Raw genomic sequence first — 25466 nt, forward strand, 5'->3', positions numbered from 1 at the left:
TAGATCTGGAACAAATTTGGTGACTTGGCAGTTTGATAAGAATGCGTTGAGGAGCTAGGTCTGTGGGTGTCAGATGTGGCTGTGGGCTGCTGTGACTTCAGGCAGAAAGGGGAATCTACTCGCCCCCAATCTGAGAAGGACCCAGAGTTCTTAACCCTGACCAATCTACCAGAGACAGGACTGAGGCCATCATTTTATTTGGGAGCTTAGTATTAAAACTGTGTCATTTTTTTGTTAGGAATATAGCAGGCATGGGCAGGGATTACTAGTGGCAGAAAAAGGGGTGTGTGTGTGAGGAGTGGGGGGATCTTGTCACACCACCATTCTGAGAATATCCTAAAGTTTTCAGTCCATAGATTGATATCACTTGGAAAATTTAGCTGCTCGTCATATTTATTTTTAGTTCCGTGGTGTAGCTGGTCATTTCTGCTGGAGGATGTCAGGGTGCTGTGGGTTGCTTTGCCCTCAGTCAAAAAGGTACACCCCTTTTATATCCTTAAATTTCTCTGATTATTTCATGAGATTGAAAACTTCTGTATCCAATTCACTCTTCCCTCTGTTTTTGAGGGCTTAATGTGTGAAATTATTTATTGTGTGAATGTTCAGTTGAATGCTCTAGGTTTACTGTAAGCAATAAAACTAAATCCACTCAAGGATCACAGCTATGTCCATCACTGAGTTTGGTATTCCATTGTCATAAATTGTCTGGGATGTTTTTTTTTTTACCAAGACCTGTGATTTATATAGTCAGCAGTGCAGTGTGAAGGTGCTGTGAGATACATACCCATTTCTCATCACAATACATCTTGTTTCCAATATTGACTTGAGAGTGGTGAAAATAATGACTGAAATTAATGGCTGTGATGTGTGGGAAGGACGCTTACCCTCAGTTCTGACTTTTGCCATATTGTTATGTGATCATCTGGATTCACTTCCTGGGGGAAAGGTCAAAATGGTTTCTTTACAATTGTGTGCCAATATAAGGAAGATGATATGGAGTAAATTTAAAAACTATTAAGGCCACATAGCATAGAGGTTTTGCCACGTGCCTTGCACAGGGCTCTGACTAAGATAATGGTTTGAATCTTGGTACATGGTATCTTGAGCATAGCCAAGTATCGCCTGACCATTAAAGCCAGGAGTGATTCCTGAACACTGACTTGGAAGTGACACTGAACATTCTTGGTGTGGTCTCCCAGAATACTGTCAAGTGACCATGGAAGAAACCCCAGAAAAGAATGGAATTTGATTAAGCTGGATCTAGAGGGACGAGTTGTGTTAAAAAAAGATAGATTTCATTGAGATGAAACTCAGGAGCAAAGGATGGGAAGAAAAAAAGAAGTTGAGAATGGGAAGTAATTAGTAGGGGCTGCTATGATAGTGAAGCATATAGATAGGTTAGCCAGCTTGTCCTGTGTTCTTAGTGCTACATATCATTGCTCAATTTCTTGTGTGTCTATTAATTCAGTGTCTTTTTATAGGGGCTAGAGAGAATATATTAGGTAAAAAACTTGTCCTGTATTTGGCCAACCCTGCTTCAAACCCCAGCACTCCCTCAGATCCCCCAGGAGTAAGATCTGATCACTGCCAGATGTTACCCCCCCAAAAGCAAAGAAAATAACACCTCACAATTATATAGCCTTTCAATAATTCATAGGACAAAACCAAAGCATGTAAGGTCTGTGATGTGATGTTCGTATATCCTAAAATCTATCCCCTTTAAATCTGTTTACCTTAAACTTCTAGCCCTATTAAAAAAATTTCTCAGTCAGCCCAATATATTATGCTCATTGGATCCCTGTGTACCTGCAAAACAATTTCTTCTGCAAAAATTTTTAGTACTTCTCTGTTGTTGTAGTATTCTAGATATGAGCTTCTATACCATGCTTTGCCTTTAGAAGAACACATGTCCACTTAATTTAACTCAACTCTTAGCTTGAACGCTAGGGAGTATGTTTTGTTCACTGTCACATTAAGCAGAATACCTACTTACATGCAAATTCTTTTTTAGTGGTGGTGATGGTCTCTATTTCATCTGGGGCCACACCCAGCAGTGTTCAGGACTACTCCCAATAATGCAAAGTGATGGGGATAGAATCTGGGGTTCCTGCATGCAAGATATGTACCTCAGCTCTTCAGCCATTTCCCTGACCCCATGTAGCCAATTTTTATAATATATTTATTGAAGCGCTTAATTCACATCACCTGCGATTATATTTAAGAGCCCTCCAGAAGCAATTTAATTGATCAACTGAAGCTGGAGATGCAGAGACTAGATTATTTATTATTGTGGATTATTTGTTAATTAAAAAAAAACATCTAGAAGGGGGGAATTTCATAAGATAAAATGGGTAAATAACAGTACTGAATGACTGGCTCCCGAGGGCACAAAAGAGGGAAAAGTTAAAAGAATACGGATCTAAGGTAATATTACAAATTAAAAAGACAGCGACCCTTGCAAATCTGGACTCTCCTTTCAGGGAAATAGGTTGTTTTCTAAGTCGGAACTCCCAGTGTTAGTGTTCGCCTCCATCTGCCTCTGCTTTAAAAATAAACAATTTGTTCTCGTTCAATTTACGGGGACGAAGCTCAAGATTCAGACCGTGATGCTCATTATCACTGATCATGAGTCAAGATAGATAAAGCTAGAGTCAGCCTCACTGCCTACAATTTCCTCTGAAGGGGAGGTGTGCAGTGCATAGGTTTTTAAATCTACAAAACCTGCTTCTGCTTGGGGAAGCTCCAGTTGAACTGTTTTACCACCCAGAGGCACTGGGGTGCGCTACTAGGTAGCAGAGCCTCGTTGTGCATTACAGCTCTCAACTTTAAAACTCCAGAGAATTTGATGAGAGAGGAATCCACAAGAACATGACAAATGATGAGAGTTCAAACCTTAAGAGAAAAATGGGCTTATTGGTAAGAGACCTTTCTTTGCCTTTTATTCCTTGCTTTTGCTTATTCATTACATAGAAATCCTGTTGTTTTGCTATGTGGCTGGGAGGCGGTGTATAAAAATCAATTTTATATGTATTGTAGAATTCAGGAGACATATTGGTAACCATGTAAAAATAATAGAAAGCGTGAAGAAAGCTTCTTTCTTAAATGTCCAATGAAATTGTATTTCAGGTCGTGGTGCAGGATTGTTTGTGTAGCTTAAATGCAATGCAAGTTAAGAAATCTATACATATTTTTTAAGTTAAAATAAAGAATAGTGACTGGTGGAAAGAGACATCATTTCTCTCAGTGGCCACAAGATGGCGCACCAGCTTCTTTTTTAATGTACAAATAGAAGAAATAATATCAATAGGAATATAAAATAAGCTGTTTTAAAGATACTTTAATATATTTTACGTAAAAATAATGTATGTACTTGTTATTTTCTTGATGAGACATTGCTAAAACATAACATATGGATTAACACCTTGTAGCCTTTTTATGATTCAGAAATAAGGATTTGTGTCTGTAAGGCATCTTTTAAAGTAGAATAGAAATATATTGTAAAGATGCTGTTTGGAATTTTTATTCTGAAAAATAAATAAAATATTTACTCCCTCCATTTTGCATACATCAGGAGTCATCAGCTTTTGGTTAACTGTTTAGATAACGTGTCGCTCAAGGTCTCTCTGTGGACGCTATTAAGCCATAGACTTTGAATTAGTTGGGACTTTAATAATGTAGTGAGGATTGGGAAATGACCCAGAAAAAAAATCATCCAAGCTGCTTTATTTTGAAGAAAAAGTTAAGCAAGGCTAGTGCTTAGTGTTGTTTACATTTTAGAAGCTAATAGTTACAGTAATGAAAAAAAAAACTGTCAATAAATTTTGTGTTGGGCTCCACAGGAACCTGGTAGCCCACTTTAATATTTTAATAATTGATTGTGGGCAGCATGGACCATGGGTTTCTGTAGTAGTCTCTATTTGTCAGCTGTATTCCTGAGGCAGCACCTGAAGTATGTCTGTCATTGCTACCTTTTGTGGTAGCCACGAAGAGTGAGGGAGAGGCCAGAACTTGGCAAAACGCAAAGCTTTGCTTAGGAGACAGTGTCTCTATTTATATGCTTGTATTAATGGCAAACAATCTGGAAATAAGAAAGTTGGTTGTAAATGAAGCTAGAAGAACATTAGCCATATGGTCTGGTCCCTGGAAGCTTGTAGTGTGTGTCATTGGCTTTCCAATTTTCTTAGCAAAAGTGTGTATCAGCAAAGAATTGAACTCTCAGTTTCAAAAGCTCGAACATGACAAAGCATTTCGAGACTGAGTTTCTCTTGACTGGCAAACTGCTTGCTTGGGTCTAGATTTGGCTGCTTTAGTATTTTAGATCAGCTGCCAATAAATGTTATATTTAATGTCAATCACTATTCTAAACTTTCTGAAACATGAAGAGTGCTTCTAAAAATAAGTAGAATCTAGGACTTTCTAGTCACATTTTTAAGAGTAACTATAGACCCTTTCTTATTGCTCGCTGTGGTCTTTACTCTTCAGGATTTATAAATAGCCTTTATGCATTTACAGCTAAAGTAGTTGCAGAATATGCTTTTTAAAAAGTGGGCGAAAATGCAATTAAGCCACAATTAACCTTTTTTTTTTCTTTTTGCACTCCACTTTCAGGAGACGGAGGCAATTGTCTTTAAAACAAGCCGATTTCAAGGATATATTCAAAAAATCAACTTCAGGGTATGTCCAAGGGTCTGCATTTCTCTTTACCTTTTTTAGTCAATGTGAATTAATTTCAGAAACAAGACCCTGAGATCCTAGAAGATATTTAGTCATGAAGGAAACTTTCAGTATTGGAGAGCCCTGTGTTTATTAAGACAACAAGGAAATGAATTATTCTGTTAAAGAATAACACACACCATGGCGGTGTGCTTTTCGTTTTCCACTGCGCTTTCTTCAGCACACATTCAATGAGTTTTCATAGTCCTTCTATGAGCTGGGCAAAGAAACTGTTGTTTTCCAATTTTTGAAATGGGGGGAAAGGGTAATAGCAGCAGAGATCACAAAGCTAGTTGGGAACAAAGCTGTGTGTGGACTCTACAGGTGTGAGGTTCTGCCTTCTGCATATGGTGTGTTCAGAACCACTTGAAATATTTTTCGCTTTGTCACCTACATTATGCCATGAACATAACTCACTTCCATTGTTTCTTATCTGGTGAACTTCCCCATCTGTGGCTTTCATGTCTGTCTGCTTCTGTACCTTTCCACACAATCAACCAGAGACCTTGCTTTCCTTTGCTGCCAGACCTAAAAAGGTCTGGAGGGTTTGAGGGTGAGATAATGGGTGGTGAATGGGGGGCACTTACAATTAGTGGTGAATAGCCAAGGTTGATAGGCTGAAGAAGGCCAAGAACTGAGAGATAATATAAAATCCCCCTCATCTAGGTTTATCGTGAGGCAAGGCTGGAGAGTGTTCTTGCCTGTAACCCGGCATTTATACAAGTTTAAAAGGCCAGGCAGGAAATTCACCGGGTGTATTATTTGTATAAAATTCATAATACCCCCACACCCCAGGCTCATGTTTTTTTTAATATTCAACTTAATGATTCTCAGACAAAATTTGGGACTTGCAGCCTTCTAAGTATAGGACTTTTCTCTTGATATAGGGGCGTGTGTGTCTGTGTGTACATACATCTATATGAGTATTAAAAAAGAGCCACTTCTCTGTCACTTAGCATCTGTGTTCCTTTCAAAACATGGGAACAGGAGTTGGGTATAAGGAATGAACTTCAATGTTAATCTACATGCCTGTGTCTGCTTTAGAGCCATACCTCAATAGTTTTTGTATGTTATGGGCAACAAGGTGATATTTTTTTTTAAAAGGCATGTGCTTCTGTTCATTTTAGGCACAAAGAAGATAAGGGGTAGAAACATTTCTACAAAAAGGGGAAAATAAGGAAATTTTGATATTTAAGATATCATCTGTTCTAATTGGTTTGAATTTATATGTATTTTTTTAAAAATCAGCCTGGAAATTAGGCTATCCTGGGTTCTGAATAGTTAAGTCTTCAATACAGAAATCTAGATTTCATGGTGTTTCATATGTGAATATGTGATTTGCCTTATTAGGTGGTAATGAATTGTGGTAAGGGAATACATTCTATTCTCTACCTGTGGATCCTAGCAAAGTTCTCAGTTCTCAGTATTTATTGATGATTGAAGTAATTCAGCATGCATATCTTCTCTTTAGGTTTTAGTGAGTGACTTGATTGATTTGGTATTTCTGAAGTTCAAGAAATCTTCCTTATACTGTCAGTAATGGTTTATATGCCAAGAAAGCTTCAGTTTAAACAAATGCACTTTAGTTGACAAATGTGAAAACATGGCCCCAATCAATTTGCTAATGCTTGCTCCCTGTTTAGATGATCAATACAAGATTGGTTTTGCTGCCTCTTCTTCCTTTGAGGAATACATGTTATTCTGTGCCTTTCAAATCTAAATCACAAAAAATTGGTAATTTTGGAAAATCATAAGATAAATATTTTCACCTACTGACCTAACAGAATCATAGGAATTTAAACAAAATGAGCAGACACTGTAGTGGAAGACTCATTAAAATGCTCAACAGTATCTGTGACTTAAATAAAGTTGAATAAGTAAGGAATATGTAAATATATACTATTTCAAAGAAAAAATGTATTCAAATCTAGTGTACTATCTTTATTCCATGAAAAATAACTGATATTGTTCCTATAGTAACATACATGTGATTTTTAAGACATGAATGGTTCTAAATTTAGTACTTTGTTTGTGGATCACACCTGACTTGCTGACTCTTGACTCTGTGCTCAGGGATCCCTCCTGGCAGTGTGTAAGACCCCATACAGTGTGCTGGGAATCAAACTGGGAATAGTTGTATGCAAAACAAGTACCTTATCCACTGTATTATCTCTCCAGCCACTCATCTTAGTGGTTGAAGTAGACAGAATTAACCCATAACCTCTCTGACAGTAACACAAATTTAAATTTCATCTAATTGTTTCTAGGGTCAGTCTAGAGGACCTTACATCCTGTTTTTTATTTACTCGTATCAAAATCACATTAACTTTGCTTACAGTAGAACATGAGATAAAAATGAAATGATTATACTCTATTGAAAATGATTGCATCAAAGCAATAAAGTTAGACATAACTCTGTGGTTTCTTTATAACAGATAAGGGTTTCTTTTATTGAATTGCTAAATGCACTTTTTAGGTCTAGTAATTTTAAACTGTACACTTTTCAGTTCTTTTTATAATTTAGACTTAACACCATGTATTTGGAATCTTTCAGAACAATAATAATCTGCTCCCTATTTAGAAAAAAATACCTAAAATCTATCTAGAGACGTCTAAAACAGAAAATTAGAGGAATTTTTAAATAATCATTAAAATTGAAATATTATGCCAATTGCTAAGTCTCTTGACTATGATACAGTAGACAAATACTGTAATGATAAACTCTACCTTTCGGAAAATTGTTAAGTCTCCTTGCTATGGTGGTCTGTTACAAGGTTAAATGCAGGAATGAAATTTCATAAATATAAACAAATATTTGGTGGTGGATGGGGTTATTGAATGCCACTGAGTGGTTCTCAGGGGCTTATGCTTACTCCTTGCTCAGGAATAATTTTTATTAGTGCTTGGGGACCAAATTTGATGTCAGGTATAAAGCCAGAGTTTATTAAAAATAAAGTCAGGCAATCTATTCCCTGACAGTCTTTCTCGCCCCAACTCAAATATATATAATATAAGATGATATGATATGATATGATATAATATTATAATATAATGTAATAATAGATATAATATAATAAATATAATATAATATAATATAAAATATAATATAATATATAATAATATAACAATAATATATTTTATCTTTAGCTAATAGTTTCTTCAGATAGATGTCTAGTGAATTTAAGTGTTAATGAGGAGACCTGGAAATGGTTTTAAAAAAGTTATATAGAAGCTGAAAATATAGTGCCTTTTATCATGGAGATGTAAGCAGTGTTACAGATATTAATGAGTTACTAGGATTAGCACTCCATGAAAGTGTTTGCTTCTGGTTAGCAAATCATTGTGATTTCTCTGTAAGTACTAGCAAACAAGATTTACAAATGCTAAGGGAGGAAAACATGGGACTACTGGATAAGCTTCTAGACCCTACTTTAGACCAAAATAATCTTTGGTACACATGTGAGTATTATAATGACTTTTTGTAGATATAATATAAATATGATGTTATTAATTATAACTGGAATGTTGAGAGATATGCCTTATATTATTCTAAGATATTTCAATATCTTAGGTATTTATACTAGGATAAGCATCTTTGAAAGAATGTAGACTATAGAAAATATTGATTTTCTTTAACTGAAATTAGTTTTGAGACAGAATCGCTGAGCTTATTATTGAAAAAATTGTCAACCGTTTTAGATAAATATTATTAGAAATTATTTACTTTAATTAAAGAATTTCAAGATTTACCCAGTATAGGAGATCAGGGATGTAACTCAGTGGTAAGGCACTTGCCTTGTATATATAAGGCCGTGGAATCAGGAATTTCCAATTAAATTTCAAATTTAATATTGTTTATTATATTTATATAACTTTTATATTTTTCTGTATCTTAATATCCCCAAATTGAAACAAACTAGTATGGCTAACTGAAATGCATTATAACAATGTGTTTTTCAGGGGCCGGAGTGGTGGCACAAACTGTAGGGCGTTTTTTGTTTGTTTGTTTTCTTTTTTTTATTTTTAATTTTGAATCACACCCGGCAGCACTCGGATTACTCCTGGCTCTACACTCAGAAATCGCTCCTGGCAGGCTCGGGGGACCATATGGGATGCCAGGATTCGAACCACACTCCTTCTGCATGCAAGGCAAACGCCTTACCTCCATGCTATCTCTCCGACCCCAGCAAGCTGTAGGTTCTATAGTGTAGGGCGTTTTTCCTTGCACCCGGCTAAACTGAAATGGAACACGGTTCGATCCCCTGGCATCCCATATGATCCTCCAAGCCAGGAGCAGTTTCTGAGCGCATAGCCAGAAGTAACCCCTGAGCATCACTGGGTGTGGCCCAAAAAGCCAAAAAAAATGTGTTTTTCAATTTACGAGCCATATTATTTTATTTATTTTGTTTTGGGGTCACATCCAGTGTACTGAAGGGGGCAGCCAGTTCTATGCTTAGGTGAACATTTGGTACTATGAATAAAACCCCAGATTCAGGAATGCCATTCATTCACTCAACTCTTTGATATTTCTCTCCAGCCTGTTAGAGCTATATCTTACTTTTCACTCTGTAACACCAGACTTTTGGAGGGAGTGAGTGGTTGGATCACACCAATTATTCTCTATTTATTTACTCAGTGCTTAATCTAGGGTTTCTACATGCAAGACATGTGACCCAACACTTTGATCCATCTTCCCAGCTCCAGCACCAGAAATTTTAAGTGGCATTTTAGGGGTCAAATGAGCAAAATGCATGTTGTGCATGCAGAAAGCTAGAGTCAATACCCATTACCACGTGTGGTCCTTTGAGAACTGCCAGATATGGCTCCTCCATCCAAAAAATTGGTTTCAAGGCTAAAGTGTTGGTAGGATGTTTATTTTGCACATGGTCAACCTGGGTTCTATCCATGGTATCTCATATGCTCCCCCCAGACCAGCCATGAATGATCCCTGAGCTTAGAGCCAGAACTAAGGCCTGAACACTGCTGGCTGTCCTCCCCCCCCAAAATGGTTTTGATTCTTTTAAATTTGCGCATTTATTGTTGCAAACATCAGAAAATCTAAGGATGGTTTGGCCATTTTATTTAAGTGTTTCTAAAGTTGCAGAAATACATCTAGACAGTAAATTACCATCGTTTGATATCTAGAATATACAAAGTACTCACAAAGGTTAAGCCCACAAAAGTTAAAAAACACCATCAAAAATGGGGAGAGGAAATGAACAGACAGTTCTCTAAGGAAAACCATCAAATGACCAACAGCCACATGAAACAAAATTCTCATCATCCCTTCCCATTAGGAAAATCCAAATCAACACGACAATGAGATATCATCTTACAACAGTAAAGATGGCACATATCAAAAAATAATGGGAACAATTTGCATTGGCAGGGATGTGGTGAGAAAAGAACGCTCACACATTGCGAGTGGGAATTCTGCCGGGTCCAACAGTATGGAGGTAGGTCAGTAAACTTGCAATTGAACTGCCATATGACCCAGCAATCCCGTTTTAGGGTATCTAGCCCCAGGACAGAAAAACCCTCAACCAAAAGGATATTATGTGCACTGCTATTCATCACAGCACTCAGTACAATAGCTAAGCTGCAATTAACCTAGATGTCCAACAACAACCTAGAGTGGATAGTGAAGTTTTGTTACATATATACAATGAAATACTGCATAGCTGTAAGGAATGCAATGGTGTAATTTGCTGCAACATGGATGGAACTGGAAGGTGTTATATTAAATGGAGTAAGCTGGATAGAAGGATAAATACAGAATGATCTCAAATGTGGTATTTTGAATAACTGCATGAAGACATACAATTGCTTAAATGGGAGTTGTTGCGAACATCCTTGCTTCCTGAGTCAATTGAGAAGGAAAGAAATTAAGTTTAAGAGGAAGGCCAGAGAGATAGCACAGAGGTAGGGCATTTGACTTGTATGCAGCCTATCTAGGATGGACGGTGATTCGAATCCCGGCATCCCATATTGTCCCCGTGCCTGCCAGAGTGATTTCTGAGTGCAGAGCCAGGAGTAATCCCTAAGTGCCACTGGGTGTGACCCAAAAACCTAAACAAACAAATAAATAAATGGGGAAACACAGATGTGAAAGGATGGAGAACAGGAGTCTAGAGATTTCAGGTGCATTGGCGGTGTTTAAAAAAAAGGACAGAGTTAAATATCCAAGCCAAAGTCAAGAACACAAAAACAAAACAAAAAAAAAACCAAAAATAAACATCAAAAAAAAGTCAAGAACAATGAAATCACAAGACTCAAACTCTAGCATTCAAAACTTAAAATGGCCTGTTAAGCTGGCAGGCTGGGGGCAGGAGTAGTGGCATGGGTTACACTCTGGGAACATTGCTGGAGGGAGGTCGACACTGGTGGGACATTAGCCCTAAAATAATTGTATGTTTGAAACCCAACTATATAGAACTTTGTAAATAACAATGGTTTCAATAAAACATAAAAAAAGAAGCAAAAAATAAAAGGCTTCTGTTGTGAGTGATTATCTTCACTATTTTTTTAGTTTTAAAAATGGTGGGGAAATGGGCCAGAGCAGTTTGCCTTTCATGCGGCCAATTGAGGAAGGACCTCAGTTCGATCCCCAGCATCTCACATGGTTCCCTCAAGCCAGGAGCGATTTTTGAGCGCAGAGCCAAGAGTAACCCCTGAGCATCATCGAGTGTGGCAACAAAACAAAACAAAACAAAACAAAAAATGGTGGGGGTAGATATGTGGTTCATGTGGTAGAGCATAGACCTTGCATTTGTATGCTGCTTGCTCTGATCCTTGACATGACTCTGACTATCACTGGGTGTGACATCCCAACAACAGAAACAAAATAAATAAGTAAAAGTAAATAAAAACAATTTAAAGACAAAGTATATATTTAATATTTTATATCAGAAGTAAATCCTAGCTAAAGTTTTCAAATAATCAGATGAGTAGACCTTTAATGTGGACTCTGCTTTAGTAATAGCAGAATCAATACCTACTGTTCAAAAACCTTCCAGGTTATAACCTTGCTCATAACTATTTGTGTTTCTTTTTTGTTGTTGTTTTTGGGCACACACAGATGTGCTCAGTGGTTACTCCTGGCTTTGTGCTCAGAAATCACTCCTGGCAGGCTAGCAGGACCATATGCGATGCTGGGGATCGTATGTGGGTCCATCCCGGGTTGGTTGAGTGCAAGGCAAACACCCTACCACTGTGTATCACTCCAGTCCCCATTACATATTTTTTAATTAATTGTCATTCTGCCTATACATTTCTTTTTCAACTTACTCAACAAATATTTATTAAATGCCTTCCAGGAAAGCATTGGATGGACCAGAAGTAGTTGTAACTTAAGATGATTTAAAAAAATAAGATTCAAAGTAGTCCTCTTGAAAAGGGCACATGCAGTAAATGAAATACATGGTCTCTTAGGGAGCACTGGATGTATTGCCCTTGTTTGATCTTAATAAACAGTCTCTCTAAAATGCTATTTTTAAAATAATGACAAAGTGGTCATAATTAAGATAATTAAAATAATTAAGAAGGGGCCAGAGAGATAGTATGATGGGTAGGACACTACTTTGCATGCAGCTGATCTGGGTTTGTTTCCTTGTACCCCAGGAGTAATTTTATGAGTGCAGACCCCAGAGGAATTCCTGAGCACTGCTGGGGTGGTCCCCAAACAAAAACAAAAAGCAAAAAGAGAAGTATTCATTCAAAACCAGATATTTACAAAGCATGCAATTAGAAAAATCAGTATTTTCCTCCAATCACCACTCTATTACATACAAAATCCTTAAAGCTTTATTTTATTTTATGTTTTTATTTTTGTTTTTGGACCACACTCAGCAGTGCTCGGGGGTTACTCCTGGCTCTGGCTCAGAAATTGCTCTTGGCAGGCTCTGGGGACTATATGGAATGCCAGGGATCGAACCTGGGTTTGTCCAGGTCAGCCACGTGCAAAGCAAAAGCCCTACCCCCTATGCCTCCAGCTCCTAACACTTTATTTTATTTTAAAATTAATTTGTTGTTTGTTTGTTTGTTTTTGGATTACACCTTGTGGTGCTCAGGGCATATTCCTGGTTCTAGGCTCAGGGATCACTCCTGATAGTGCTCAGGGAATATGTGCAGTGCTGGGAATCAAACCACTTTCAGCCATGTGCTAGGCAAAAGCCCTACCCTCTGCACTGTCTCTCCAGGAGATAAAGGTTCCTAAGCCTTTTTAAAACAAATAGATGAGAAAACATGTCAATTAATTCAGTCCATGCATGTCAAAGATGCATAAAGACTTACTTGGGTATATGGATTTGAGAAGTTCTGAATTTCTCATTCCCTGCTAATTCTTTTTTCCACTGCAATGAGAGTCATTGATTGGTCAGAATTAGTGGGACATCAGGTTCTCAACAACTGGATCTTTCAGACTCATTTTTTTCCCTCTTTGCTTTCCGACCTCATTCATCAGAGCCCCGATTACAAAGCTGCTTGCGACATAAATACAGAGAATACTACCATTCTGACTTTCCATTTTTCTAGCCAATCATGACCTCCCTTGTCCTACTCTTTTTTTTCCCCTGTGGTTTTCTAATCGATTATTTCCTGCTTTTATTCCATGCTGGCTAATTTTGTTCTAACCCAATCTCATGGCCAAATACAAAAAACATCGGGGTGGGGAAGAACTTAATAAATACACTTCTAGTTTCTGAAATTTTAAAGATGAGGAGAGTACTTTCCTCCACATTACTTAATACCATTTTTAGTTCAGTTTTTGTTTTTGGGGGCCACAGTTGGCTGTGATTAGTGTCTACTCTTGGCTCTGTGTTCAGGGGTCAATATGGGGAGTTCTGGGAAACATATGGGGGATCAGGTATTGAACCCAGGTGGGTGTTGTGCAAGGCAAATACCTTACTGTCTCTCTCCTACCCCATAAGAAATTTTTTATGTATTTCGCACTTAATTTCCTGAAACAAATAAATGAGCCTAATACACGGAACATGTGTGTTCATGTGAATATTTCTAATTCCTATGATAAAGGGTCCTTGTTGTATTACGAATTTTTTTTTCCTGGGGCTGGAGTGATAGCACAGCATAGAGTGTTTGCCTTGCACATTGCTAACCCTGGATTAACCCAGGTTCGATTCCTGACATCCCATATGGACCCATGAGCCTGCCAGGAGCTATTTCTGAGTGCAGAGCCAAGAGTAACCCCTGGACACTGCCGGGTGTGGCTCCAAATCAAAACAAGAATTATTTTCTGTTGTCCAAAAGTTAATTTTTTTAATATGTAGTTTAAAGGATTTAATGGCAGTACTTGGTTGTCATTCAAGTATTTTTACTGATTGGCAGAACTTAAACAGAGCGCGCAATTTAGCATATCTTTAATCATCTATGAGCTATGTGAGTAGCTTGGATATTCTATATTAATTTGAAAAGTTATTGTCAGGACTGAAGAAATTACACAATGCCTGCTCATCAAAAACTGTGGTTAATGCCATTAGTTGTTCCAACTACAGGACAACCAAAACTGTCAGAAAAAAGATAGGTCCATTTTTAGGTACTATCAAAAGAGAGAGAGAGAGGGAGAGGGGGGGGGAGAGAGAGAGACTTAGTTTAGTGAGGTGGTTGTGAGGTGGTAGGATTTGAATAGGCTGTAGTAGTCAGTGAGTTGAATATTACTATGAAGCTGTTTAGAAACATTTGCATTAGAGGCAAATATGACATATTTCATGTTTCTTCATACTATGATTGGCTTAATTTATCACCCACCTTTAGCTCCCTGGTCATTCTTAACTAAGAATTTGAGAGTCTTGGTACACCATTTGGTATTGTTGGTGCTTTCCACTTTTGCTTTAAGTATGCATGTCATTACAGGAATAAATAGCTTTTCTTTGCTCTCATTTCTTTAGAAAACACAGACATATATTAAATATGGTATACTTCTTATCGAAAGGTCAGTCTTGGGGGCGGACAGATAGTTCAGCAGGTAGAGCATCTGCCTTGCATGTGACCACCTGGGTTTGATCCCAGTCCCATATAATCAATTCCCCAAGTCTGCCAGGAGTGATTTCTGAGTGCAGAGCCAGGAGTAAAGCCTGAGTGCTGCTGGGTGTGGCTTGGGAGAGAGAGAGAGAGAGAGAGAGAGAGAGGAGAGAGAGAGGAGAGAGAGAGAGAGAGAGAGAGAGAAAGATGAGAGAGAAAGGAGAGAGAGATCAGTCTTTTGGTTTTGGTTTTGGGATCAACACCCTGTGGTGCTGGTGTGTGTGTGTGTGTGTGAAGGGGTATACCCTACTTTGTGCTCAGTGTTGCTCCAGGGGATCTAACTCCCCCTACCCCTACAAGCCCCATCCCTACTCCTAGCTAGGCCTTCCAAATGCCAAGTATGCACTCAGCACTTTGAGCTGTCTCTCTAATCTAGAAATACCCATTTTTAAGGAGTGGCACAATAAAAAAGCAGAAACAGAAAATGAAAGACAGATTCATAAGGTTAGGTATATGCTATGCATGTAAGATGCTCAGGTTCCATTCCTGGCACTTCGTAGTCCACCATTCACTGCTAAAAAAAAAACTCTGGAGCACAGAGATGAGAGTAACTCCATAATGGCCTTGGCCAAGCCCTGCCATAGTCCTTTGTTTATTGTAGCTCTGAAATACACATTTGATGGGTATTTTCAGTGATTATTGTTTACAAAAATGCTTTGAAGAGCTTTGTATGTTGTTATTCTGTCTTGTTTGATGCAGTTGTCTGTAATAGAAGCCACTTTTTTTGTAAATGAAATAAATGTTTCTTCTTATGTGAATGAGTGCTTTTGACATTTCCCAGTCTAAATAGCATATTGGTGGACATTGAATATACAAAAATTATTTTTAAGATAGATGTCTAATTATTTTCTTTTTTAATCCTTGTGGTGTAAACATTTTTGGTTCTAGAATATAATAGTGATTACATTAAATAGTTGCTAAAGGGGTGGGGAAAATAGTTGCTAAATTTTGATGACTTTTTACTGTTTACTTGAAATTGGCATGATTTTACCTAATTAAGCTTTATTCTAAATGATGTATGATGAATAGTGATGTTGAGTAAATTAGTAGTATAAAGTATATTTCAGGTACCATATCTTTACTTAAAAGGAATTATTTTAAAACCTTTTGCTCATGACAGATAGTTATAAACTATAGCTAATCATTTATGAAAGGAAAAATTAATTAATAAGTGTTCACTTCATATTAAATGTTTCTAGATTTGGGGTCTTTAATAGTACAGTCTTCAAATATGGAAAAAAGTAGGGTATTATCACATTATGTTGGGCCCCGGAGAGATAGCACAGCGGCATTCGCCCTTGCCAAGCAGCCAATCCAGGACCTAAGGTGGTTGGTTCGAATCCCAGTGTCCCATATGGTCCCCCGTGCCTGCCAGGAGCTATTTCTGAGCAGACAGCCAGGAGGAACCCCTGAGCACTGCCGGGTTTGGCCCAAAAACCAAAATAAAACAAAAAATATTATGTTTACATAATCTAGACTGAAAATTGACAAAGATTTGTGATAGTGGCTGATTTCATGGGAATAGAATAAGGGCAATGAACAGGTTTTTTTAATTGCTGTTGCTTTTTGGAAATCTCTAAAACTTTATCATTAAATTTATCTTCATCTGCTTTTGGGTCTTGGTACCCACATAGCTTAGCATTCACTTATTTCTCATCCAGACATTTTGAGTAGTTGCTTTTGTTTTTGTTTTGTTTTGTTTTGTTTTGTTGGAGCCACAAGTATGCTAGTGTGCTTATATTGAAACATTTAGAAAGATAGGAGAGAAAAGAATGTGTTCAGAGAGAACACAAACTTCTCCACAGTGAAATTTAAACAAGCAAAGAGAGACACATGTTCAAGGGACAGCATTAGCTTGAAGAGTGAGTCTTGATTAAATCTTTATAGGCAAGCAAACTGCTGGAAACACCTCAATAATATGTTTATAGATATTGGGGAGGATCTTTTTTCTCAGAAGAAGTGATATTTGCACTTACTGCTTTGTAATATTTCCATAATCTGAAAATTTCTAGAATTGCATTTCTAAATCATCAACTTCTTGGTATGTACAACTAATTTGTAGTTATTTTCGGTTTTATCATTTAGATTGTTAGAGGTTTCAGGTTTTGGAAATGGGACATTTGATGAATGTGTGTGTGTGTGTGTGTGTGTGTGTGTGTGTGTGTGTGTGTTTCTTTACATTTCCAGCAAGCTGGCCACTGCTGATTGTTCCTGGAACTTTTGTGCTCCATAGTTATTAGGAATTAATACACAAATCTTCCTAATGTAAAATACTGTGTATCATTTGTGTTAGAGCAATTTTCTAACCTTGTAGAATATTTTGGCCACTTAGATATTGATTAATGCTTCTTTCTCTAAGTCGTTTGAATTTTTCTATAAGATGGTTTTGTGTGTAAATGGTAATAGAATCTAACTGGAAATATAATTTAACCCTTGTTTGTTTCAGTAGCTATTTGCTGTTTGATTGAATACAAATTGTTGGTGACCTAGTGATGGCTGATATCTATTTAACACTTAATGAAGTCCATGCATCATTGCTCATTATCTCAAAATGAACTTCCGATCCCATGTGTCCATGTAAACACTACATATACATATATATTTAGATCTCATGGGAAAATACTTCTTGAGTACTTCAGAATATTTATGTGTATATTAAAGGAAATACTTGTGATTCCTCTAGCTGATTTCATGCTGTATTTCTGGCATGTTGGATGATATATTTTGGAACTTTTGAAAGAAGTTTTTGTCATCTGTGCTTTTTGAATACACATGAGAAAAAGCTCTTAAGGAATGAAATCTCAATCTTGGGAAAACTGAGGGGGGGGGACTGGAAAAATCATCTGAAAGCCACCTCCTTAAGTTGGGAGAACAGGTTCATTGTTCAAATATGCACTTTTATGTCTGCATGAACTCTTTTATTACCCCTCTGACATCTTTTTATTATTTTTTTTCCTTTTCTAAAAGGATTTGGATTTCTTATCACTGCAGGTCTGCCTTTATTAAGCCTGCATTGATGAGGGCTAATTCTGCTTTTAGGGACAAGTAGAGGGGTGTGAGGAAGGTGGGTGTTTAGTAGCTATTTGGGAAAAACAACTTCTTGCTCCCCACCAGAAGTCAAATTCTTCAACCTTAAAGTAGAGTTCACCACCCTGCTAATTACATCCTATTTTCTCTTTTGAAAAAATCGTGTCTGAGAAAAAAGACTGAAAGGGAGGGAGGGAGATGAGGGAGAGGTGGGGGGGGGAGAGAGAGAGAGAGAGAGAGAGAGGGAGAGAGAGGAGATGAGAGAGAGAGAGAGAGAGAGAGGAGGATGAGAGAAGAGAGAGAGAGAGGGGAGGAGATAGGTGAAGTGAGAGGAAGAGAGGAGAGAGAGGAAGGAGAGAGGAGGAGGAGAGAGAGGGAGAGAGTAGGAGAGGAGAGATTGAGGAGAGAGTGGAGAGAGGAGAGAGAGAGATAGAGAGGAGAGAGAGGAGAAGCAATAAAAGAACAGCAAGCTGTGAGTGAATTGGGTGCTGGAAAGAGAAACTTAAAACACCTACTCACTTTGGGGGCACTTGGGACGCTATTGTCTGGCAGTCTTTTCAAAGCCCCGACATGGACTCAGGCTGCTCGCCTTTGCTTTCATGAAAATACCTCGAGCTGTCATCTTGCACGGTGGCTTGAATTTCTGAACCTCCTCATCAGTGACTAACCCCCTGGAGGATCTTTGCCCCTGTCGCCTGCTTTCGAATGGTCCCTGCTGGACACCTGCTTGGCCAGCCAGCATTGGTCTCTCCTCGAGGCAATTTGTGAGCTGTTTGGGGCGGGGGAAGGGGTGTGGGAGAGGGAGGGGGTGAACTGAAGGGGAAAGGGGGAGAGAGAAGGGGAGGGCAGTATTGAATTAGATTGTTGATAGCGTGCCTCGGAGGACTGCTATTAAGAGCACGCTCCTCACTACTCTGCCGCAGAAGACAGAATGATATTCTTGTGACCAGGACAGATTGTCAGTGTCTGAGATTTGGCTCAGCCCGGCTGAGAAAAGAAAAAATAGGGAAAGGCAAAGCAACTTGAAGCAGAAGCTGCTAGAAGAGCGTTCAGAGTTCTGCAGCAGTTGAGATTTGTTCTCAGAGTATTATTTTAATTTTTTTAATTTTTTTATTTTTGGCCTTCTCTAACTGGAAAAGCTAGAGACCGGGTCTTTTTTGGGAAACGGGCTCTTTCTCATAATGGCATTCTTGTGTGTGGCCCGCGCTTGCAAAGGAGAAAAGCAAGCAGCTGAATTAAGTCAGTGATCTCAATGAGCTGTGGCCTAAGGCTATGCTGAGGTTTATATCCCATTTGTATTGTTGCAGCTCAAAAGAAGACTGTTCAGAGGATGACAAGTGTATTCTGAGTAGGTATGTTGTTGCATTTTCATATGAAACCTGCTTTTTTTTTCCTGCTGCTATTGGTCAGAAATCAGGTTAATTGTTGCAGAAGATAGTACAGGACTGCAGCGCCCCTGTTAAAGCAGAACAATGGTAATGCAAACCTAAAATTAAAAATAACAATATTAACTCCTGCTTTTATTCAATAAGGCTGCCTTGTGTGGTGTGCACCGTGTGTGTATAAATATATATATGCATGTATATATACACACACGTATACATATATACTGCAGTCAAGGCTTTCTTAAGAAGGCGGCACTTATTGTTGAGTTAGCATGGTAGTGTCATCCTATGGCTTTAGGGGACAGGCAGATTTAAAGGAGGTACCTTGCAGCCCTATTTTACAGACTGGAAGCATCGGTGTCAGGGCCCGGCCGAATCATGTGCTTCTTCTTTGGTGGCACAGCTACTGCTGGATCAGTCAGTACAGTGTGGAATGGAAGTTGTAGTTGGTAGTCTGTTATGGAAACGCTGTTTACTGTTATTGTAGTACCGTGGTGACAACATGCCATTGAAATGGAAAACCAGCTCTCCAGCGATCTGGAAATTCCCAGTTCCTGTGCTTAAAACATCCAGGTCAACTCCACTTTCGCCAGCATACATGTAAGTGAGAGAAATAGGATATTAACGTGGGATATGTCATTCATGAATCAACCCGGTGGTAAAAGGGGAATAGTGCTCCCCCCAAACAACATCCCCAAACACCCAGTGTGAAAAACCTCCAGCTTGCTCGTGTTTCAAAAACACGGGCATGCCCACGTTGAGCCATTGTTTTCTTTTCCTAGGAGTTTATGTTTATTTTTCATCTAAAGTGCTAATGGTGATCTAATAACTAATATGAACGTGGAAAGGTATCCCAGATTAATTGCATCAAGATACATTTTAATCTTTTATATATGTTGGCTTTCTGAAGTGTAGATTGAAAACCTTTAAGATGATTTATTTTCTGTAATGGCACAAGAAACTGCCGATAATTGGTGTTGATGCGTTCAATGTGGGAAAGGGTTCTGTTATTTTTAGTGAATTGAAATCTCACAGTTAAGACATTGATCACAAGATGAATCTTGCAATCAAGACTTTTCTATTTGTATGGGTTTTCGTGTTGGATATTCTCTCTTTTTATAATTCAAGTTCTGAAGTGTAAGTTAGGATTTGTGTGAATTATACTTCAGTGGCTAGTAGTCTGTATTCAGGATGTTGAAAAGTGTTTCTTTTACAAATTTCTAAATTAGACACTTACTTTAATTATATAGTGGGAAGCCTTTATAAATTGTTCAAAATACTGTTTTTTTAACTTACACAGTGCAGTTTTGAAAACAAATTTCAAGAGCTATAATAAAACATTGTTTTAATGTACTTCTGCATCCTCTTGTAAAAAAAAAGTGAAGGAAAGCTAGAATATAAATTAATATACATTAAAATAATATTGATGTACATATATATCAGAACAAAAGAGCTTTGTATAAAAATCTACCTTAACTATGAGTGTTCTGTTTAAATATTTTTTAGTAGAAAAGATAGAAAAAATATTCCTGCTTTCAGGCTTTAGATTATTTGTGTTCTTAGGAATCTAGTGAATTGTCCTTTTATTACTAAGTTTTTGTTTTTTTATAAGAATCAGATGTCAGTGGTGTCTCTATTTTTTACATTTTTAAAGACTTATCTGCTAAGTGAGTGGGGTGTGCTCTCACCCCCCCCCCACAAAAGTTATTCCTTAGCACTGAAAAAATGAGGATATTTTGCAGTTTAGTCATTTTATTTTCAAATTATTTTTATGCTCCTTCTTAAAGATATTCCAGGTTAATTTACAGTTTGGATGCTTAGAATTTTTCCCCTATAAAATTAAAAATATTTTTGTATTAAAAAAGAGAGAAATCAGTTCTATTTTTCAAATGCTGTCTTTGTAAAAAGCACAAATTAATTGAGGTGACATGTTAATGGAGGTGACAAGTTAATGGAGCTCCTTCAAATAATTTGAGAAAATGAGATATGCCTATTAGCTTTATGAATCTTAGCAAGTGAGAATAACCTAAGATTTACTAAAAGCAACTTTATGATAAACACACAGGCTAGAATGTATAGGTTCTAATCAATTAAAGCTATGAATGATTCTAATATTTTTGCTATATTTTCTGTCCAAAAAGTCCAAATTGAAAATCTTATTGCAGCTGCTTTGCTAGTATTAAGGGATTTTTTAATCTTAATAACCACAAGCTTAGACGATGCTTAATATCCAGCAAATTTAATAAATATTTTTTTCATTTTAAACACTAACCTCTGACATGATAGTATGAGTAAATTGATTTCTATGCTACAAGCTTGAAAATATCACAGATCTTGCATGTGAATGAGATGTTGGTAGTACTCACGAGCAGAATGAAAAATGTCTTTGAAATGCTAGAATGTTATGACATTGTATTTGCTGTATTGTTAAATTGGCCTTAACTTATTTTTCTTTACAAATAAAATAAATACACATTGACATAAATACGTTAAATATGAGAAAAGGCTAGGTAGGGGGAGTTTAAACAAAATAATATAAATTATTTAGTTTTTGACAATTTGGAATTAATATGTATTTCTTTCTTTGATAGAATTAAAAATACCCTGTTTAACACATTCTTATTAGTGCTTCTTTATATTTCACAGTTCAAACAAAAAATGATACTTAACCATAGTATAGGTGTATTCAAAAGTAACACATTCACTCTCAAATTATGTAGCTGAAAAACAAGGGTTAAATGGTGATTTGTGTCTTTCAGGTCTAATGTCTATACATGGGAATGAAATAAATTCTGACTCACAATAAACTGGTATTTAGAAATTTGCCTTAAAAATCATATATGAATACTTAAAATATTATCCCAATTAAAGAACACTACACAGTTATTATAAGTATCTTTGTGTATGTGTAGCACGAGTGTGTCATGTTTTATTTTTATCATTTGATTTTTCAACAACTCATTATGTTATTTTCATAAATGACATGGCTGATTTTTAAAGGCTGAATTTTAATATTCTCAGCTATAGTAAAAAGGAATTATGGTAAGTGAGCAACAACAGGAAAAACATAAAGGATTTCATATTATCTTTGTAAATTTTGTGTTGGTACTACCTAGCTATATGATTTTTCATTGATACTACAGATAGGCACAATGAAGGTGTGCTAAGGAAAATTTACAGTTGAGAACATTTTACTTATTAACATAGAACAGAAAGGATGGGGGATGTGGAGTCATTGGAAGAGAACAGGCCTGACATGTGTGAGGCACCAGATTCAATCCTTGGCATGAGGTAGAGGGGAAAGAAAATGGAACACAAAAGTGATCCCCCACCTTGTTTGCTTTGCTGAAGAACCTCAAAGATATTTAAAATTCTTCATCTTTTCAAGATGAATTGATGAAAGTATTTCTGACAACATTTAAGAAAAAATAGCTTCTTACATAGAAGATAAAGACCACTGCAAAACGTGTTATGCTGTGGGTAAAGAAAAATATCTTCAAGATAAATTATTTAGGAAAATGATCTTTTGACCTCAATGATCAATTATTAGTTGAGTAGTTCTCGACCTGAGCTTTAGGTTTGCACACATGCAGAGGAGTTTGGCTGCCATGTGTAATACTGAGGGGACTGATAGAAAACCGAATTAGTGATGGGGTTAGTGTTTTCCTCTGTTCAGCAGTAGGAACAGCTTGACAGAGGCTTTCCTGGTCAGTGTCAACTGAATTTGTAAAGTCTGTTTTTGACAGTGTAAACCATATAAATTAATCTGTACTTTCCCCTAAATAAAGCTGGAAGGGCCATGTTATACCATTCCTTAACATTCATTGTTTTCAAACAACAGTTACTTTATTCAGGCTAACAGGATATGGTTAATATTAATATGTTGCTAGATTCTAAAGATGACCAGAAATAGAACAACATTAGCATTAGCCATCCTGCTCTCTCTCTTTTTTCACAAACTGTAAGATGTTTTTGGTTGTTTTCTGCTTGCTTGTTTGTTTGGGGCCACATCTGGCTGTGCTCAGGGATTACTCTGACTCTGCACTCAGCAATTACTGTATGGGATGACAAGGAAAGAACCAGGGATGTGCATGTAAGACAAGTAGCTTACCTACTATATTGTCTCTCCAATCTACAGTTAGCAAGTTTTGATAGTATTGGTATAACTATAAAAAGGAAGGCAATAGGGGGGGCAGGGGCCAGAGCTATAGTATAGCCAACTAGGGCTCTTGCTTGCATGCAACCAGCCAAGGTTTGATATCTGGTATCCCATTTGGCCCCCTGAACCCGCCAGGAGTAATTCTTGAGTGCCAAATAAGAAAAAACGCCTGAACATCACCAGATGTGTCCCAAAAGCAAGAAAATGGGGAAAAAAGAGAAGGCAATGGGTAGAATTAACAAACACATTATAATAGTGGATTTGCACAAGGCATACATACTAAGGTACATCCTGTGTTTCTTAGAATTTTTGCCTTTTTAGGTGAGTGTTACTGCATTTGTCTTGCCTTCCTTTACCCAAAGCATTCGCAGTGACTTAGTTTCTGCTTACAATAGTTATAATTTGTAAAAATAATTATTTGTAGTAAAGAGCTAGAGCATTATAATTCATAACTAAAACCCAAAATCTAGGGGCCAGAGAGATAGTAGTATAGGGAGGGTGTTTGCCTTATTCCCAGTGGACCTGAGTTCAATTTCATATATTGGTACTAAATATATGGCAACCCCATATATTCATCAGAACTCTCCAGGAGTAATTCCTGAACACAGAACCAGGAATAAGCTGAGCACAACCAGCTACTGCTCAAAAACTAAGATATAAACAAACCAGAACAAGCAAACAAACAAAAAAACTCCCCCAAATCCAATATCTATATTTCCTGAAAAAAGAAGAGTGAATACTACATAAATCTTCCTTGTTAGACCAACTAAAACATGCATTTCTTTAATTTGACATGCTCTCTATCCTCCAAGATGATCTTTTTTCTTCAAATTCAGTGCATAAAACAAAACCTTTGTGGTTTCAAAAAACTTTTTTTAATTTAGCAAATACTTCTTAACATTGATGGTCTCAAGTGAGGAAAGAACATATTTCATTACTTTCCCAATTACCATATGCACAAACTTCTGTCTGTGTCGACTTAATTTGTGTGCATGACATATGCTCAGTCTAACCAAATTATGAAAAGGAAGAAAACTAAACCATGAGCATTTAAATGTACCTTTTGTGGCATGTTTGTCCTTTTGAAATAGAAATTTCCATCATCTCAGCTTGTAGAATGGCTAGCTTAACTTATTAATTAATGCAAAACCATTGAGATAAAAATGACCTTAGAGGTCATTCAGAGAATCTCAACACCCTTTACAGCAGGAATTCTTCCTGTGACACCTCTGAAGGAGGTGCTATATGCTGTCTTTAATCACCATCACTGTCATGGAGCTCAGGATTGCACCAAGGTTCCCCCATTTATTCATGGGCTTCTCTTGTTTGCATTGAGTCAAAATAAGTTCTCTTATCTGGGGCTATAAAGAGATCTCAAAGGGACTGGGAGCATGCTTTGTTTGTGAGAGACTCAAGTTCAGTCCCTATGATCTGTTGAGCATCAAAAGGAACAAATCTTAAGCACAGAGCTAATAGCCCACTGAATACCACTGGTATGCCCCCGAAATAAATTTCCTTTATTTATTTATTTTTTTTTTAGTTTTTTTGATTTGGGGCCACATCGAGCTTAGGGCTTACTCCTGGTTGTTTACTCAAGTATAACTCCGTGTGCATTCGGGGACCATAATGGGTTGCAGATATTTGAAACTGGGTTGGCTATGTGCAACGCAAGAGTCCTATCCACAGTATTATCACTCCTGCCTTCCTCTAATCTTTCAATCCCTGAATGTGGTATAGTCTATGGAGTCATATAGAAAAAGCTCTATCAAAAATCTATGTTCTCGGGGCCAGAAAGATAGCATGGAGGTAAGGCGTTTGCCTTGCATGCAGAAGGACCATAGTTCAAATTCCTGGAGCCTGCCAGGAGCAATTTCTGAGCATAGAGCAGTAACCCCTGAGCCCTGCCAGTTGTTACTCCCCACAGAAAAAACAATGTTCTCTATTACATACAAGCCTGGAAACTCTTTAAAAATCACTCAGGCGACATTTTCCACACCCCTCACTCAGCTGTTCATCCTTTCTGAAGTTTTTTCATATTTATCTTTATATGAAAAGAGATATCACATCTGTTCCTTTTGTGGTCCAATTAGAGGACACTTCTCTCTCTAATTTGTCTATCTAAACAGATGTTTTGCTTGTCTTAAAGA

At 37.3% G+C, this 25466-nt stretch overlaps 1 protein-coding gene across 5 annotated transcripts in view; it reads left to right on the forward strand.

Moving 5' to 3' along the window:
• KLHL13 (kelch like family member 13) overlaps nucleotides 1–25466 on the forward strand; it is a 141503-nt gene that overhangs the window by 46737 nt on the left and 69300 nt on the right. The window contains exons 1-3 of one of the 5 annotated variants that reach the window (XM_049767571.1): nucleotides 18340–18539; nucleotides 19083–19127; nucleotides 19648–19760. The exons of 1 other annotated variant lie outside the window; for it this stretch is intronic. In XM_049767571.1, the coding sequence (XP_049623528.1) occupies nucleotides 19663–19760 (98 nt within the window). In that variant the 5' untranslated portion in view covers nucleotides 18340–18539; nucleotides 19083–19127; nucleotides 19648–19662. Of the gene's footprint in view, nucleotides 1–2823; nucleotides 2917–4608; nucleotides 4675–18339; nucleotides 18540–19007; nucleotides 19128–19647; nucleotides 19761–25466 lie in introns of those variants that run through there. 3 more of the 5 variants (XM_049767569.1, XM_049767570.1, XM_049767572.1) reach the window with 3 other exon arrangements.

Source organism: Suncus etruscus, chromosome X, assembly GCF_024139225.1.
Source record: "Suncus etruscus isolate mSunEtr1 chromosome X, mSunEtr1.pri.cur, whole genome shotgun sequence".
Lineage (NCBI taxonomy): Eukaryota > Metazoa > Chordata > Mammalia > Eulipotyphla > Soricidae > Suncus > Suncus etruscus.